Below are 17,661 nucleotides of genomic sequence, written 5' to 3' on the forward strand. Positions count from 1 at the left end.
TCATTCAAAGCCTCAAAGTACAAATATGACAACTTGAGAATCTATGTATGTATGTCAGGATAAGAAAAAGGTGTGTGAACGCATTGACGACATTAGGTCGTTAAGCTACCTTTTATTTACATACACATAAATACATTTACACAGACGAGCGACACTTGAAGCTGAATACCCGGGGTTTTGTACCTCAATAAACCCATGCAAAAAAATGCTATTTTACTTTAGCAACCAAAATGCATTAAGGACAGAATCTGAGATATCAATTTATCTTCAAATTACTACAAAAAATGAAAAGAAGATTACGTTGACTCTTTCGATGTCACAGCTCTAAAACACCTCTACGGAAGCTCAATCCTGAATAAGAGTTTTCAGAGATTTTTCATATGGAAGATTCTCCTCACTTTTGGATTGGCATTTCATTAATACTCAAAGCTGGAGTAGCAGAGGCGCTTGGTTCGAAAGGCGGTCTACCTTAATTAGAGATATATGTATACTCGAAGTTCTATCCGTGCCGCTGGTTGCGCTGGCTTATTGCTCGTACATCTGTACATTATGAACATAATTAATACAGCTTAGTACATTAACAAAACTTGTTGAAAAGAACTACATATTCACATATACAAACGATATGGTAAGTAAGGCTCACATATAGACATACGCGGACTAATGTGCAAGCCATTAAAGGATACAACGTTGACCAAGTTCACTTGTTGGACTTTATTGAACAATTTGTGTGTGTCCATTTCATTTATATTATTTGTTGTTTTTTCTTTTTTCATAGGTAAAACCGAAATGAGCAACGAGTGTATAATCTCTAGCAATTGTTCCAAGCCGGGTTCCTTTGCCGGGTTCCTTTTCATTCGTAGTGCTTCATTAGAAATATTCTGTTAATTAATACAACTTTTTAGTTGGAGACTTGTAATTAATATAACTACCTCCTTCTAACCGAAGTCGCGCTGCATTTGAATGTATGACTGTCGGGAAGTATATAAAGCACTGAACTAGAAGGATATTTAGCACAGTACTTCGAAATGTTTCTTAACGCATGGAAGCAAACCACCAAAGGCAATAAACTCAGGCAGCGCGGCAAATTGCATCAACCGCAGCGCTTTCACTCCAAAGTGCTGAATCCCGGTTATCGTAGGGATGTGGTACAAAGATTGCGCCTTGCCATTGTGGACACATTTTGGGAGTATACACAGACAACGAAAGTAAGTGGCATATGGCTACTGAGACGGAATAGAACCCACGGAGTTTCCAGGTATGCATTTGCGATAAAGATGGAACTGCGAAACGCTATGCATTTATTGGGTCATAACTTTATTATTTTACTATTTGAAAACTAGATGGATTTGGTCGAGTGTGCTCATCAGTCTGTTTCTGCTTGGCGTTTACTTATCTCTACAGCTGTGGCTGAAGTTCTACTCATACCCCATCTTGAACACCATATCCAGTGACCTGGCGATAACCGACGTTGCATTCCCGGGCATTACCATTTGCAGTCCCAAGGTGGTGAATCGTGAGCGAGTGCAGCGTTACATAAAGACATTGTAAGTTCTAATAAACGCATGGAATATAGAAGCATGGTCGACCAGAAGATTTCAAGAGGTCGGTACCATATTATTAGCTTGCGTATTTGCTTAAATTGACGATATGTTTTCACATCTGAGGGCGTTCATGCTATTACATATATTACATATGTACAATATGTTAATCGTTTTGATTTTATTAAATGTGTCATAGAAAAATCCCAGCTGGTATTGATCCACAAGAAGTTGCCATTGGTTTGGAGTATATTAACGCTTTCACCGATCAAAATTGGAAGTCACCACCACAAGATAGCTTCAAAAATGCCGACGAAGTGCTACGTCTGAACAACTTAACAGTATACGACGTTGCCAAAGCAGTTAGCGGTAGCTGCAACGATTTCGTTAAACGTTGCTACTGGGGTATCAAAGAGTTTCATTGTCGACAGAAACACGAGTATCTGTCGTTCATATCGACCACGTCATATTTAGGTCCTTGCTGCTCATTCAATTATAATCCAAAGAATCTCTCCTACGTACCATTTTCAGCTAATATTTTCGGCATAGACGGTGGTTTAACAATTGTCGGTGTTGAGGGCTCCGAACGGAATCTTTCGACTGGCTTAATCGTGCTGGCGCATCATCCCATGGACTATGTTACAGAAGCCACATCCTCGGTAACTATTACTTCGAACTCGGAGAGTTTTGTTGAAATCTCACCCACTGTGCAAAGCTCCTCAACCGAAGTACTGGAACTGTCGCAAGGCAAACGAGATTGTCTAATTTCAGATGACCTCGAGTTGCATAATTATCGACAGGCAGCTTGTTCGCTCGCTTGCCGCACAGAAGCTATAATGAAGACGTGTCAGTGCGTACCGTATCACATACCGAATGCGAAGGCCGATTATCGAGAGTGCAAATTAAATGACAGCGTATGCTATTCCAAAAATTATGGTTTGTACATCGTTTTGTCGCACTTGGTGACACTTTAAACCGAAAGGATTTGACTTAATCAGAACTTGTATTCTCTGTTGTAGATGCTTTTAAAAGCGTCAAATGTGAAAGTTGTTTGCCAAACTGCTATGACGTCACATATTCAACACTAGCCTATAAAACTGATCTGAAGCTACACAATTGCTCCGTCAGCACACATTAGTAAGCAAAAGAGGCTAAATTCAAAGTTCAGTTTATGAAAAGATTTAAATATACATATTTACAGTTCGACTGCCTTTGACACACGGGATATATTTATAGTTCGAGCTTACCTGACCAAACAAACCGTGCCGGCTATACGCAAAGTGGTGGTCATGTCATGGATCGGTTTGCTATGTGTGTAAATATATATATATGTTTGGTATTTGGAGTATTCTAACAGAGATAAATCTGCTTTCTTTCAGCGGATTTGGGTGGAGTGTTCAATTTATGCCTAGGCATCAGCATGGTTTCCTTAATAGAGTTTGGCTACTATTGCACACACCGTTTGTATATCAATTACAAAGCACGTTGCGTTCTACTTCAGCCACTCGATCGAGGAAATAGTGAAACATAATGATATTAACCGCGTTTGTGATGGGAATCATATTTCAGTTTAAAACGATTTTAAAATATTTTGGATATTAAAAATAACAAATTTTATTTTGTAATTATCATAACGTTGCTCTAATCTTACATTATTTATACATATTTAAGCCTATGTAAAGTTAATTCCGACTATTTACTGTTTCTTCTTTTTGTTTTTATTCGAGTTTTTACCCGCTTTTCGTTTGATCCCGACTTTTTGAGTTTTTACTTCTTCCTCCTCAACTTCACTGGGTTCATCTTCGTCACTAATGAGATTGGTAAAAATTAATTTATTTAAATTCTTAAATTATTTTACTCTAATACTTTTGCTTACCAAATAGTTTGCATATTTTCAAACATATCCTCGTATTCCTTATCCTCTGGCACAGTATGTTTCACGCTTTTCTTCGTTTTTGTCGAGCTTTCATTTTCATCCGGATCTTCTTCTGTTGGTTCAGTTATGCTACTGTTGGGATTTTCGGCCGACTCTCGTATTAAAACTCGCGTAGCTTTTGATTTCACATAGCATTGATACAGCAGTACGGTTGAATCGACGTGGTGCACACGCACATAACGATCCAGCGATGCCGAAGCCAGGTATTTACCCGTAGAGTCTAAGGAGACGTCACTGATGGCACCAGTAAATCCTTTGTAAGTATGTACGAATGTCTTCATGCGTCTTATGTCAAATGCCTGAAAATATCAAGCAAATAATAATACTGGTAACAACTTAATGTGTTGCACCTTACCTTCATAGCGCCCATAGTAGTTCCCGTGTATATGTAATTTCCATGTGCGACTAAGGTTGCAAAACTCATCTGATCTTCGGTAGCAAAACACTGCACTGGCCGACGTTGTTTACGTGTGTCATACAAACGCACATAACCATAGCGAGAACAAGTAGCCAATGTGTGTGGTGAATCTATAAATCCAACGTCACTGTCCCACACAGGCACCTCCAACTGAAGATAGTCATTTGGCAAATTTTTCGAAGTGAATATTTGTTTTCCATCGGCTGCCATATCGAAAACTTTTAAATTGTTTTGTCGTCCTTTACCTCCTGTAGCTACCAGATTTCGACTGGTAGGGCATTGCCGCATATGTGCCATGTCATCACCACTACTAACGATAAGCTCCGAAGCAGCACTACTATCAATAGCTACGCGTTGCACTTGACCATTAGAAAATCCGGCTGCTAAGTAATCGTCAAAACGAGCAAAACCGACCACGGGCGCAAATTTAAGTTCTATCGTGCGTTCTACTGTGTCACTACGGAGAGAATGCAAGTGGACACTTTTTTTAGCCCGCCCGATAAAAATCTCTGAGGTATCATTCCCAAAAGATAACGCTGTGACCCGATCTTCTTTTTCAAGCTGATTTATATCGTATAAATTACGTTGAGCGAAAGGATTATCTTCAAACGCAGGAACAAACCCTGAGAAACATGAAAATAATGCCAAGCAGATTGTTTTGTATTAAATAGGATCACATGAGAACAAGTATGTGAAGGGGAAGCATGAATTTGAAACAGAATGTAAAATTTTCATAGGCATGTGTAATGAACAGAAACTATGTATACATGGGAATAATGGCGTATATTTAAATGTTTAGGTGAAGCATCACGATGAGTTTATGAATATGAATTATAATGCGGGAATAAAAACAAGAGGTATGTAATCTGTACTCACTTTTGAATGTGCCGGTACTGGTGCCAACGTATAACTCATGATTTTCTGAATAGTTGGGACTTTTTAAATTAGCCGTAGACCACTTCATTTTTCAGTCTCAAACTTATAGAAAACCCGAAATTTATTCGAAATATTTTATTAAAAAATTTATCAAACAAAACGAATTATCGTGCACGTGTATAAACAGAACAAAACAAATTTAACATTTACAAATTTACCACTGACAATTCCAGAAATGAATTGCTGACAAAAATAAATGAACTTTAATGAAGTGTCAAAATCAGCTGGGCCATTGGATGAACTTTCCATTTAATAATGTATTTGTTTTAAATGTTTAATATAACGCGCAATATACTAATAAATTAAAGTAATAATAATTAAACAATAATAATTGAAAATATATACATATACGTTACGCTAATACATTTTCAAATAAAGCAATTTTATATTTTAACGAAGAACGAACTCTGTTGGTATTCCAAGATCAGCTGATAATACTAAATGCCGGGAAAAGTTTACAATTTTATTTAACCAAAAGATTTGTTTAAAACGAAAAAGTTATTATATTTTTAATACTAGTGAAGATGTCATTGACAAAGGTTTACGACGCCCCTACAGTTTTCAGGCATTTGAATGGTATCATGAATATATACAAGCCAGCTGGAATGAAAGCTAAACACGTTAAAAATGCAATTCTCCATAAGATAACCCAAGGTAAAGCTAATAAAATATACGTTGTGCAACAATAAATATTAATTCTTTTATAGATTTAAACGATATGCAGGTACGTGAACCTCGTAAACTGGAAACACCGCTTTTAGAACCAGGAGGCGATGCAAATCCTTTGTTGCGTAAAATCCATTCGATTGATTTAGCTGACCATGTGTTAGCTACAGGTCCAAGATATCAAATATCAGATATACGTTGTTCACTGGTCGCAGGATTGGGTGTACACACTAGTGGTGTGCTATGTAAGATTAGCCCTCACTCAGTTCTATATATATACATTCTATAATGACTATTTACTTATACATAGTGTTTGGACTGAATAAGGGCATAAAACAATCGCAACTCATACAACGAAATCGTCCTCTGCGTGCCTTTCATATAACCGGTCGTATGGGTTCCGCTACTGAAACACATTTCGCTGATTCTCGCGTAACGGTAAAATCTGATCATCGACACGTCCATCCAGAACGTATAAGTGCATTAGCATCATCATTACAAGCATCACATCAACGTAAAATGTACGAACTCTGTGGGGTAGATTTACAATCACAAGCAGCTTACGAGATTGCTTGCAAAGGACTAATCCGCCCTGCGGATACTTCACAGCCAATAATATATGGTATTAAATTAATAGATTTTAAGCGTCCTGAATTCACAGTGGAGGTGCATGCAATCAATGAAAGTGAAGAGTATTTGGCGTCTCTAGTGAATGAGATGGGCATTGAATTGCGCACTGTGGCGCACTGCACGTCCATACGTTGCATACGACACGGACACTTCGATGTGGAAAATGCTCTGCTCCGACATGGTTGGAGCTTACGAGGAGTTGTAAAGAATATGAGAGAGCAACGAAAAGTTTTGGAGCAACATCCACATCTCATAGAACAGGATAAAATAGAACTTAGAAGCGATTAGTAAAAACATTGTTGATTATTGATTGAAATTGAAATTATAACTAATTTCGTCTGAATATATTATGTTAAGTTTTACTGATATGTAAAAATAGTGTATTTCATTAAACTTTAAATCGTACAATACCATCAGTTGCACATCCACATTTGATTCGGATATTAACGTTATTAATGTTAAAGAGCGATATTTCATTTTTAAGAGAGACAAAAGCAAATAATTTTTGGTTAATCTCAATTTCTTCGGCCTCGTTTATCAACGGTAAAGCATTCGACAATTTTCAGAATTCGTTTCAAAAACAATCACTCGATCCACACTACATTGGCGTACACGATCAGTCGCGGAGAAACAACGGCCGAGTAAATACGCTTCTCGAGATATTGAGTTGGCAAATGGTGATCGCAACTAAACAATTACGTGCTCCTATCATGTCATAATTATACACATCTTAAATGAAAATTCTCAAATTCTGTGCCAGATAATCACAGAACTGCATGGAAAGTGTCGAAGTGCGGAAACAATAGTCGTGCGCTAAAAATAAAACATTGGTATACAAATACATATATATGTATGTATGCATGTATAATTATATCCATATAAATACTCTACAACGAGGCAGATATAAAAACTTATTAAGTTAATCGGAAATTATACAAACGTCAACAGTATAAAATTGGATAAAATAAAATAAGTTTGCCTTTTATACTAAATAAGTGTTTTAAGATTATTAGAAAATAAAAAAAATAGTGTTGAACCATGTCCAACTCACCTCCAGAATCTCTCACGCCAACCAACTGTGCTGTGTGCCAAACACCTGCTAAGTTATATTGCTCAGCTTGCAAGCTGGTTAAATATTGTGGCGCCGAACATCAAAGACAGCATTGGAAGCAGCATAAAACCGAATGCCGACCATTTCGCATAGCCAAAGACAAGATATTAGGTCGATACTTGAAAGCTACGCGCCCTATTAAAGCAGGCAGTGTTATTTTTGCGGAAATGCCGATTATTGTCGGTCCAAAGTGGTATTTGAATGAGCGCGAGGAACAAGTGCCTGTTATGCCATGCGTAGGTTGCTTTACACCTTGTCGAATGGGAGCACATCATTGTCCCAAGTAAGTAAAAGTCAAAGTTAGTTCAGTTAATTTTTCACTTACATTGAAAACATCGTTATTCGGAACTTCCGTTCAACGGAAGTAATATTATTCGTTATTTTATTGCAAGCAACGTCCACACTTAGGATTAATTTGTCTTATGTTGAACAATTGCAGATGTCTTTGGCCAACTTGTTCACCAAATTGCGGTGGTTTGAACAATCCTAATCTTCATGGTCTTGAATGTTCTATATTAATGTTAGGACCCGGACCGGCTTCTTCGGACCCCCGCTCGCTCATTGACTACTATCGCTCCGATGCCTTGGTAGTCTTAAAATGTTTGTTGCTACAACGTCAAAACCCCAAAAAATGGGCCGAACTGATGGATATGCAAAGCCATGAGGTGGAGCGCATTGGCTCTGAGTTACACGAGTAAGCCAATCAATTTTTCCATAGCTTAACAATTATATTTACACTATCACACACTGTACGAATGCCTAGTGACGCAGAGAAAAGGGTTGTCTCTTATCTGCAGCGGAACTTCCTGCAGCGCCTAAAAGCGGTCGAACAAAAGCAAAAAGAAAAATATCTGCAAGAGTATGACACATCAGTGCTGCATCGCATTTGCGGTATCATTGAGACGAATTATATGTGCATCAATTTGGCCTCTGGCATTGAGTTAAGTGGTGTTTACTACACCGCCTGCATGATGGAGCACGCTTGCCAACCGAATTGCTATTTTCAATTCGATCAGCGGAACGGCTTCAGAATCTCTGTCGTAGCCGGCAGAGATATTGAGCGCGATGAACACCTAATTATCATGTACTCGAATATGCTGTGGGGCACTCAGATGCGTCAGGAGCACTTGGCAATGACCAAACATTTCCTCTGCAAATGTGAACGCTGCCGCGACGCCACGGAGTATGGTTCGAATTTCAGCACAATGCTATGTATGGGCGATGAAGGTGAGACTTGCGATGGCATTCAATTGCCAAAGGATCCACTCGATATAAAAAGTGATTGGGCATGCAACAAGTGCCCTGTCACGATCAGTGGGGAGGAGGTAAGGTCACACACATTTGTAATCCACGACTTATTAACTCGAAATCTTTTCATATGTATATATAGGTGCGATATCTTCTAACACAAATGACTGAAGAAGTTGACAATCTGCTGTCACGCAAGCCTACCGTTAAGCAATTAGAAGCGCTAATCAACAAATTATCAAAGTTTTTGCACCCCCACCACTACCATTTATTCAATTTGAAGCATACGCTCATACAGCTGTACGGCACCGAAACCGGCTACTTACTGAAAAGCTTAAGCGACGCACTTTTAAATAAGAAATTACAATTGTGCGAAGAAGTCTATGACATCTGCCAGAAACTCGATCCATACACCATACGTTTGTCCATCTACGTTGGCATTATATTGTACGAAATGCAGTCAGTGTTGCTTGAGCGCGGCAAACGCCTGCTTGCAAGCAACACAAACAAGAGTGAAGAGCAAATTTCTAAGGCATTGGACTACTTCAACTCAGCGCGCGAGAAACTGCTTAAAGCTGCCAAGATCTTGGAGAAGGAGTTGGATAACGTGGCAGGTAGCAAGTTAAGCGATGCCGTATTGAAATCGCTCTCCGAACTGGATACGCTAATCAACAACAATAGCTAATGGATTTACTACTAAACCACTGCGCGTTTCTAAATATTTTTACATTTGTTTGCACTACAGATAATCTTTAACAATAATTCGCCCTAATATATGCGTCCCTCATATCGCATTTCTTTCTATTTTTATAAGCAGAAAACACGTTATGTATGTTGTAATGTCTTGCGTTTTTAATTAATTTAAATCTTGTTTACATAAGAGTCTTAAGTTTAATTAAATACAGTGGATATTGCTTTTCATTCAGCATTAATTAAATATGTCAACTGGTTCTTGAGGGGCATCCAAGTCCCTGTACTGTGTTAATTGACGATACTTATTAGCGGGTCTGTAAGCATATAAACATAAATAGAATGGTTTTATATTTAACATACTGCACTTTTTCTTTGTGGTTTATTAAAAATTACTTAGTTCATTAAAGTAAAAACAAAAATTAGGAAAAGTGAGAATTAATATGTTAACTTCAAGCAATAGTAATGCAAAAGACGACTTTAAGTGCTTTGAAAATTTTCCTTAGCAAATATTTTACAGAAAACAAGTTTAAACTAAGCACAACCGCTAAGATGATTCCAACTGTTTATGAGCAAATCATATATTGTACATGGTTAGTTAAGTTATTCGCTGAATGTCATTTTATGTTTGTTGTTGTACAGTAACGGTAACGGTATATTTCCTGTGGCCTCTTTCAGATTCTACACTACTACGTGTATGTGTTTGTTTTATTGATTTTTTTAACTGAAATGTGGCGTGTAAATATAGCAGTTGTATGTTGTTGTAGTGCTTCTACGAGTCAACACAATTTATTCGAACATATCGAAATTTGCGGGCGCGTCCAAGTCGTGATAACCAATAATACGACGTTGTTGGTCCATTGGCTCTCTGTAAAAAGGTTGTACACAACAAATTTCACAATACGTTCGTAAAATATACATTTCATAAAAGAAAAAAATACAAAATGAGCAAGCAACAAAAGACAGGAACCAATACAACAATACAAACTACAATTAATAATACTCTACTATATAACGAATGTTATGCAATCTATCTATCTAACTCTATATATACATATATAAGTCGTTTGACTATAAACTACCTGCGACCAGGTCCGAATCCACGTCCTCCACGACCGGGCATCATCATCGGCGGCGCATAAGCTGCATATGGTGGCATAAATGCCGGTGGATATCCCGATGCTCGATAACTGTTGAAATAAGGAATTTTAAACAATAAATATATGTGAACTGTTATTGAAGGAAATAAGCGCTGTGTAACTTACCCAAAACCACCCGACTCCGAAGTGGTTCGCTTACTGGAACTGGCATGTTCGGGGAGTTGTGGTCGCTTGGGATCCCGCAAATAGTTATTGAAGAACTCCACCTCCTTGCGCACTTCTTCAACTTTCTCTGTATGCTTATTGAATATGTGTTTCCGTATAAATTCGGGTCCTTTGAATTTCTTGCCCGATAACGGACACAACCACTTGTCTATTGCCAATTCCTGCGTGTTCGCCTGAATAAATTTCTCGACTTCAGCCTCTGCATCTTTGCTTCCCAAATTCTTAAGCTCTTCATCATCTATGGGCGTCGTTTTCGCCAAAAATGTTTGCATTTTGCTTTCGAAATTCTTAATGTAATCCTGTATGTCATTCTGTAGCACTTTTGCTGGCGGCGGGCCTCGTGCATGTATTATACCGCAACGGTTTGGCATCTCATCTTCGTAAGGATACTCACAGTGATTGTAAAAATCAACGGAATGCACAATTCGAAGATATAAAATTAGACTGTCCAGCACCGTAATGAGTTGTGCATCTCTCTCAATGGTTTCACCTTCGGATTCTTTATTTTCACCAGAAATGCCAAGTAATTCATCTTCCTCAGCCGAAGCTTCTTCAATTAAATAATCCGTGATATTTTGCAAAACTGGGTTGTTCGACTTGAAACCAAAAGAAGCACCGGCGTCATCATTGCCTTTGCAGTTCTCCATGTTTTGATCTGCGTTTCCCTCTAGACTCTTATCCTGTGAAAAGTTGCTTGATTTAGCTAAATCAATATTAAACATAATTTGAAGTATTTACCCATAGTTTGAATTTCTCATCTAAATTCATCGCGATCTTCGCACATAATTTGATGTCAGCGCGAACAATAGTTTTATGCGCTGTCATTCCATTTACTGGACGCACTCGCCGACTTAGGTCGCGATTCACAATTGCGCCCATTTCGCAATCCCGCAGCCTAGTATTATTCAAATTCCAACAAATTTCTTTGATGTTCACATCTCGTTTGAATGTTACCCAGCCGCGACGGTACCAGCGGCGATCCACTAAGGGATCTGCGATTGCTACACGAAGATATCCATCGAAACGTTGGCACAAAGCCTCGATCTCCGCTTTGGTAATCGATGGCGCGAGATTTCGCAAGAAAATACTCGAAGTACGATGTAGTGCACGAGGTTGCGGACCATCCTTTACCTTGTCTAGATCGATAGGCTGGTCATCCGTATCCATTTTTTCTTTTTCTTCACTAGTTTCCTTGTTTTCGACAGAAACTGCATCATTTTGGTCTTCTTTATTTTCTTCATTCTTGGAATCCTCATCTTTTGAGGTGATTTCTTTCATACCTGCATCTTCAGGTAATGTTTCATCGACTTTGTCAGACTCAATTTTTTCACTAATTGATTCTGCATTATCTTTTTCTTCTAATTCTACAGACAAATCTTCTGTATCCATACCATTTTGTGACACTTGTGACTTTTTCTCCTCCTCTCCATTGGTTACATTTTCAACGGGTGCAGTTTCTAACTCCTTTGACTCTTCTTTTGGTTTATCTTCATCTACTTTCTCTTGGTCCTCTGTCACTTCAACCTTCTCTGTCACTTTCTCTTCTTCTTTTACACTACCCAAATCATATTTGTCTTTAACTTTTTCATCATCATCTTCGTCACTAGAGCTAGAACTACTGGAATCAGAATCAGAAGACGATGAGGATGATGACTCAGAACTGGTACGTTTCCGTTTTAAGGACTTCTTGTCTTTACTCTTTTCATCTTCATCACTTTTATCTTCGTCGTCGGAATTATTCTTTTTGTTGTCATGTTTGTTATTTGTTGTTTTATTGTCATCAGCGTCTTCTACGTCCCAGTTCTCTTCATCGTCTGACATTGGTGCGCGTCGTATAGGCCGTGGGGACACGACTTTGGGTTCTTCATCATCATCATGTTTCTTGCCTACTGAAGTAATAATGACATCATCATCATGTTCTGGCTTCTTGTCGAATGATCTATCCGGAAACGTGTACTCTCGTGGTTTTTCATCCAGAACTTTCAAATCATCATCCGTGCCGCCTTCTAACTTGATAACCACCGTATCAAGCAGACGCAGCAAGGGATCCGTTTGTGATGTATCAATTGATACCGCTTTCACTTGGCCGTTTTCCAAAAGTTCATTGAAAACTTCAACGCGTTTCTGAAATAATTAATTAGAATATTAACAACTGACATTTTTCCTGTAGTTACAGTATAATACCTTCAAGAAGCCCAATTGCTCTTCCTTGCGTTTAACACTGTCCACGGGATGATATTTATTCTTGAACCTGTTAAAAATTAATTAAAGACATAAAGGTTATATTATTGTGTTTTAGCTATTTAAGCGTACAAAGATATATATGCATGGATCCCTTAATCTTTTTAATATTGAACATAAAGCACGAAGGTTGAAGACAAGCTCTTCTTGTCACTGGATACTTGTTTAGTTCCGAAGTTTAATTATTGTCAGTAAGCTAAAAAATTGCAATATTCACTCGGTATAGAAGTAGTTGTAAAGTGCCATATCATTTAAATTTAATTAAGAGTTAAATACCCAAATCTTACCTCTTGGTCAAAAATTTTTCATATCTTATTTGTATGTGTATTTCGTTTGAATTTAAAAGCGGATAAAATTAAAACGCGATCAAGTTAACACACTAGAGCATTGCTCGCCCAGTGCAAAAATTACAAAAATTCGAATATCTCGATATATATTTCTGAATATATACGAGCAGCGCGAAAACGAGAATGTGATAGTAGTAGTAGTGGTAGTTGGGAACATATTGTAGTAGCTACGTGCGTGAGCGTGTGTAGCCTTTTCGCTAAAATTGAGCTGCTGCTGCAACCAGCTGCACAATATTTTGCACATACATAAGTTTAACAGCAAATCTCAAGTAACGTATAGCTCCCCATACGCAAATAGCTGTAGAGAAAAACTTTATTATACAAAACTTTACAATAATTTGCAATTTGTAATTGATATCAAGCAGTTAAAAGGAGGTGTTTTAAACAAAATATCAAATGTATGTACATACATATATATGTATAATAAAAGAAATTTAACAATATATCTCGATTTCCCAGTTGCATTGGTTTTCATTTATAACATATTATACGAGCTCAAAGCAGCATCAAACTGTGACAAAGCTACTTAACCATAAGCAATCTGGATTTCGTTTGTTAATCTTCTTTTATATCTATTGTGCCTTACCATTCCTCATCCTTGTGAGCCACGAAAAATTCGTTCAATTGTTGGCGTTTGAACTCGGTTTTATATTCACTATATTTTCGCAAGACTTCCGAGTCAGAAATTCCATCATCCTGTGTATCTAAAAACTGTTTTAGAGTAAGCATCGCTGGCTGTGTTTGCAAATCGCTGGAGCTTTGTGACTCTCGAGCAGCATGTGGGGCATGACCATGACCACCGTAACCGCCATGGTAACTATGTGCAGCATAGTGTTCATTCCAAGCATGCATAAGATAGGGGTCGTATCCTGTAAAAAAGTAAATGTGATTTTAAGCAAATACCCAAAAGAATATAATCGTTTTATATATACCATAACGAGGAGTTGCACGCATATCATCTCCCCAGTCTGGTCGCATACGTTTTGCGGGAGGCATTTCCCGACCAGGGGAACCGTAACGTTCGCGACCGCCGCTACGATACTCTCGATAATCTGGCCTAGGCCTGCCACCACTTCCACCACCTCCTCGGAAGGGATTACTGTGAACAAAAATGTTTCAGTTTTAATACAAATTTAGATATATTATATATGTGTTTCTACTTACCGCTCCGCCCAATCATCGCGACCACTACCGCCTGTGCCTCCACCACCGCGACGGTCTTCTCGGCGCTCTGAACGATAGCTATCTCCCGAGCTACGCTCACCACGGAATTTATCGCGACGTTTGCGATCGTATTCATCATCTGAATCGGCCATTATCTGTGAGAAAAGAATAATTTGCGTTTAAATACAGAAAATATGTTCATTTTCACATTTCACAATTTAAGATATGGTGGAAATTAAGGCTGGCGCAATGACAAGTGAAAGCGTTGAACATAACCTCAACATTAATTGATGATAACAGCAATTTTTTCCACGACACAGTTTGTAATACCAAATTTAATTGTAATGATTTTGCACTTATTTTAACATATAATTTAATAATTTTACTTTAAAAAGCAATTTCCTAAGCATATTTACGTATGCTCATTTTATGCATAGTAGATTACAGGCATAAACTTCACAAGATATCGGTACGACAATTTACTTTTACTGCATTGTTTTCTTTATAAATCATATAAAATATAGAATATTTTATTTACTTACCAAGAAGTTCTCGAAAAACTAACAAAAAAGACGCTAATGAACACCAAAAATCAACTGGGATAGCGTTGATGTATTTTCAGCAATGGTTGACGTATAAATGACACATAAATACAGGTAATCCCGTTTTTATAGCGCGAAGCGCTGACAGCAAGCGCTTGATGTTTAAGTATTGATGCTGTAGGTGTCGCGCTTTGAAACAGGGTGATTCTAGTGAAACGTTCTAAAAAAACAAACAAATTGAAGGTAGAACCCTCACATAATTTTTTCATAAAAACTTTTGTGCTGTTTGTGAAGAACTAAATAATTGGGTTTCATATTATACTATTATATTCTTAATATATTCTAAACAACGATATTTCTATTAATACGATCTTAATAAAGAATCAAGAGCTTTACTATGCATATTTCCTTCAGAAAGAGAGTGGTATGCTCTTTCATACATACATACATACATACGTACATACATTCACAGGTAAGAAATTTTAAATCTATCATTAAACTAAATTTTAGTTACTAATATTTGTTTTTATTAATTTGTCACACTTATTTAATATATTTGTACATACGTATATTCTACACAAAATTCTTTTGGTTTTGGATTTCACACATACATATTTCATATGATTTTCACTAATATCTTAATATATTGTAGTAAAATCTTATATAGGCTTACATCGGAACTGCTTTGATTACACGCTTGGTCACTTTAGTGGATTTGTCTCTTTATTTGCAGATTTACTACTACCATGGGAAATTTAAACAAACATACAAATACTTTTAACTAATATCCGCAACAACAACAACATACAGAAACATGATATGAGCAGTCTTCCAAATATGTTGTCATCTAAGCGCTGTTGAATGTGTGTTAAGGTCAGGGTGAAGCCGTGCGATGATGAGGCGGCGCTAATACACAATATAAAAACAAGCATGTACAAAAGATAACAACAAATACAACAACAACTCCGCATACAGGTAGGTGGTACCAGAGTCAGCTTGTGCGAGATTGTATAGCACAGAAATTATTAAAAGGTATTGCAATAAACGAAATTAAAAATAAAAAAGCACAACAACAACATACTGCGCCTCGTCGCCAAAATTGGAAAAGTGACAATGGGTCAACACGGTTATGGCCAGATTTTGGACGCAAAGCTTTACGAATGCAAAAAACTGCATTTTCCAGTTTCCAAGCACGTTTCTTAATGTGCGCTCCTTTTTAAGACTGGCTCTGTGTTCATTAATAAACTAATTGATTGATGCAATTTTTTTTTACACATCTTCAGTCATTTGCTACGCTACATATTCGCATTTCGGCAATACTATGCCGATTCGATATTTGTAAATGTGCAAAGCAAGACACATTTTTATGGTAATACATATTAAGTTTTGAAATGATTGCTGGCTGAAAAAGTTGCTGCTCACACGACGAGTATAACTTTTATATTAGCACGTCAGCCGCTGGCGCGCTTTACCGCTTGAGTAACCAACAGCATCAGCATCACCATCACCATCATCACCATCGCTAAGCATCATTGTCGTCAGTCATCACATTTTGCTGCGAACCACAAAATTGAGCAGCGCAGCAGATTGTGTGCTCAGACGACATATGAACCACGCTTCTAGTAATCTGCGGTTATTTCTTTAGAAACTGGTTCATAATTTAATAAATTTAATACATAGTCATTTATGACCAAATATACATACATACATATGTACATACAAACGTAGATACGATATACAAATCCGCATACAAATTTACAAAGATATACTAGTTTTGGTTAAATTAAATTGGCCGCAAAATTTCAGATTCATCTTAAGTTATTATATATATATATATATATATTTGGCTTTCAAGTTATATAATTCATAGTTTTATTCATCTACAGACAACTAAACACGAAGCTTAGGCGTTTTAGCTGTTTACCGCTTGTAAATTCTAAATTTGCCATATTTCAACACGGACTGACTGAATGCTCTGTCAAGCTAGGGCATCAAATGATGTGTATATATGTACATATGTGTGTATGTATATATATATATATATCTTTGTTTATAACTTATTAACAAATTAGGCAAGTCAACACTTGCCTTAAAGTATTTGTATGTTTTGACGTAAGCAGTCATGTCTGTATGTATCTTCCAACACCTAAAGGCACAAGATAAATCACGGTTTGTCGCCCTACGGCTACAGATTACTGTTTTTTGAATCATTTATATTAATGATGAATTGATATAACTGCAAACAAGTTGGCCACGGTAATATAATCCACTTGCGAATCTGCAAATCTCAAAAGCAGAACAATAATAAGCTTATAAAACAAATCTGTGGCACTCAATTAAATATACAAAATTTGAATATTCTCATACAAAAATGCAAATAGTCAACTTTTATTATGCAGTTATTTTATAAATTGCCAAATGTATGTGTGTGTGTGTGTGTGTGTGCATATTCCTATTCGCATTCTTTCATTAGTCATCTAATCACGAAACAACAAAAATCGAGGATATTCCCACATGTTTGTGCATATGTATGTTGATATTTCTAACAAAATGCAACTTCAATCAATTTTTAATAAATTCTCGTATTGCAACAAAGCCAAGTCCACCCAACGACAGCTTAATGTATACGGCAGTTGTGGATATTTAAATAAATTATTGATTGAACACGAGTAAGCACACGCGAACGGCAAACGGTAAATGGCTTAAGGCTTAACGCTTAACAATTTACGGCTTACGACACACACACAAAGCTACACAAAGAAAGCAAAAAAGCAAGAGTCAGAATAACGAAAATTGAATTAAAATAGAATTAATTGTCGAAACCGGGCGCGAGATGAAAACAATTGATAATACCACAGCCAATCCC

The 17,661-nt window shown here is 37.2% G+C and overlaps 6 protein-coding genes across 8 annotated transcripts in view; 3 read left to right on the top strand and 3 right to left on the bottom strand.

Annotated features, from left to right (window-relative positions):
- LOC105213399 (neuropeptide CCHamide-2 receptor) overlaps window positions 1–4,908 on the bottom strand; it is a 52,518-nt gene extending 47,610 nt beyond the window's left edge. Inside the window, exon 1 of the mRNA XM_011186164.3 lies at window positions 4,772–4,908. The gene's annotated coding sequence lies outside the window, so the exon portion shown is untranslated. The remainder of the gene's footprint in view (window positions 1–4,771) is intronic.
- LOC105213487 (sodium channel protein Nach) lies at window positions 1,029–3,223 on the top strand. The gene is made up of 6 exons (XM_011186363.3): window positions 1,029–1,258; window positions 1,344–1,547; window positions 1,741–2,477; window positions 2,561–2,678; window positions 2,743–2,852; window positions 2,921–3,223. Exons 1-6 carry the CDS (start codon window positions 1,029–1,031, stop codon window positions 3,070–3,072), a joined length of 1,551 nt encoding a protein of 516 aa, XP_011184665.2. The 3' UTR covers window positions 3,073–3,223.
- LOC105213400 (WD repeat-containing protein 74) lies at window positions 3,129–4,912 on the bottom strand. The gene is made up of 4 exons (XM_011186165.3): window positions 4,772–4,912; window positions 3,833–4,518; window positions 3,418–3,776; window positions 3,129–3,349 (listed from the first exon to the last, which is right to left on the bottom strand). The coding sequence occupies exons 1-4, from the start codon at window positions 4,857–4,859 to the stop codon at window positions 3,238–3,240; spliced, it is 1,245 nt and encodes a 414-aa protein (XP_011184467.2). The 5' UTR covers window positions 4,860–4,912; the 3' UTR covers window positions 3,129–3,237.
- Window positions 4,913–5,120: 208 nt separating this feature from the next.
- On the top strand, window positions 5,121–6,537 carry LOC105213398 (pseudouridylate synthase TRUB2, mitochondrial). The gene is made up of 3 exons (XM_011186163.3): window positions 5,121–5,485; window positions 5,539–5,742; window positions 5,808–6,537. Exons 1-3 carry the CDS (start codon window positions 5,356–5,358, stop codon window positions 6,413–6,415), a joined length of 942 nt encoding a protein of 313 aa, XP_011184465.2. The 5' UTR covers window positions 5,121–5,355; the 3' UTR covers window positions 6,416–6,537.
- Window positions 6,538–6,683: 146 nt separating this feature from the next.
- On the top strand, window positions 6,684–9,534 carry LOC105213397 (SET domain-containing protein SmydA-8). 3 transcript variants are annotated; one of them, XM_054234283.1, is made up of 5 exons: window positions 6,684–6,977; window positions 7,185–7,521; window positions 7,678–7,932; window positions 8,002–8,563; window positions 8,629–9,534. In XM_054234283.1, exons 2-5 carry the CDS (start codon window positions 7,406–7,408, stop codon window positions 9,169–9,171), a joined length of 1,476 nt encoding a protein of 491 aa, XP_054090258.1. In that variant the 5' UTR covers window positions 6,684–6,977; window positions 7,185–7,405; the 3' UTR covers window positions 9,172–9,534. The 3 variants fall into 3 exon arrangements, with proteins under 3 accessions (XP_054090258.1, XP_054090259.1, XP_011184464.2); XM_054234284.1 differs by having other exon boundaries at window positions 6,684–6,957; XM_011186162.3 differs by having other exon boundaries at window positions 6,684–7,521.
- Window positions 9,535–9,878: 344 nt separating this feature from the next.
- On the bottom strand, window positions 9,879–14,955 carry Ars2_0 (serrate RNA effector molecule homolog). Its single transcript, XM_011186159.3, has 9 exons — window positions 14,796–14,955; window positions 14,254–14,408; window positions 14,022–14,188; window positions 13,676–13,958; window positions 12,686–12,752; window positions 11,240–12,625; window positions 10,442–11,181; window positions 10,259–10,366; window positions 9,879–10,044 (listed from the first exon to the last, which is right to left on the bottom strand). Exons 2-9 carry the CDS (start codon window positions 14,403–14,405, stop codon window positions 9,966–9,968), a joined length of 2,982 nt encoding a protein of 993 aa, XP_011184461.2. The 5' UTR covers window positions 14,406–14,408; window positions 14,796–14,955; the 3' UTR covers window positions 9,879–9,965.
- Window positions 14,956–17,661: the final 2,706 nt, after the last annotated feature.

The sequence above is a fragment of the Zeugodacus cucurbitae genome, chromosome 6 (genome assembly GCF_028554725.1).
Source record: "Zeugodacus cucurbitae isolate PBARC_wt_2022May chromosome 6, idZeuCucr1.2, whole genome shotgun sequence".
Lineage (NCBI taxonomy): Eukaryota > Metazoa > Arthropoda > Insecta > Diptera > Tephritidae > Zeugodacus > Zeugodacus cucurbitae.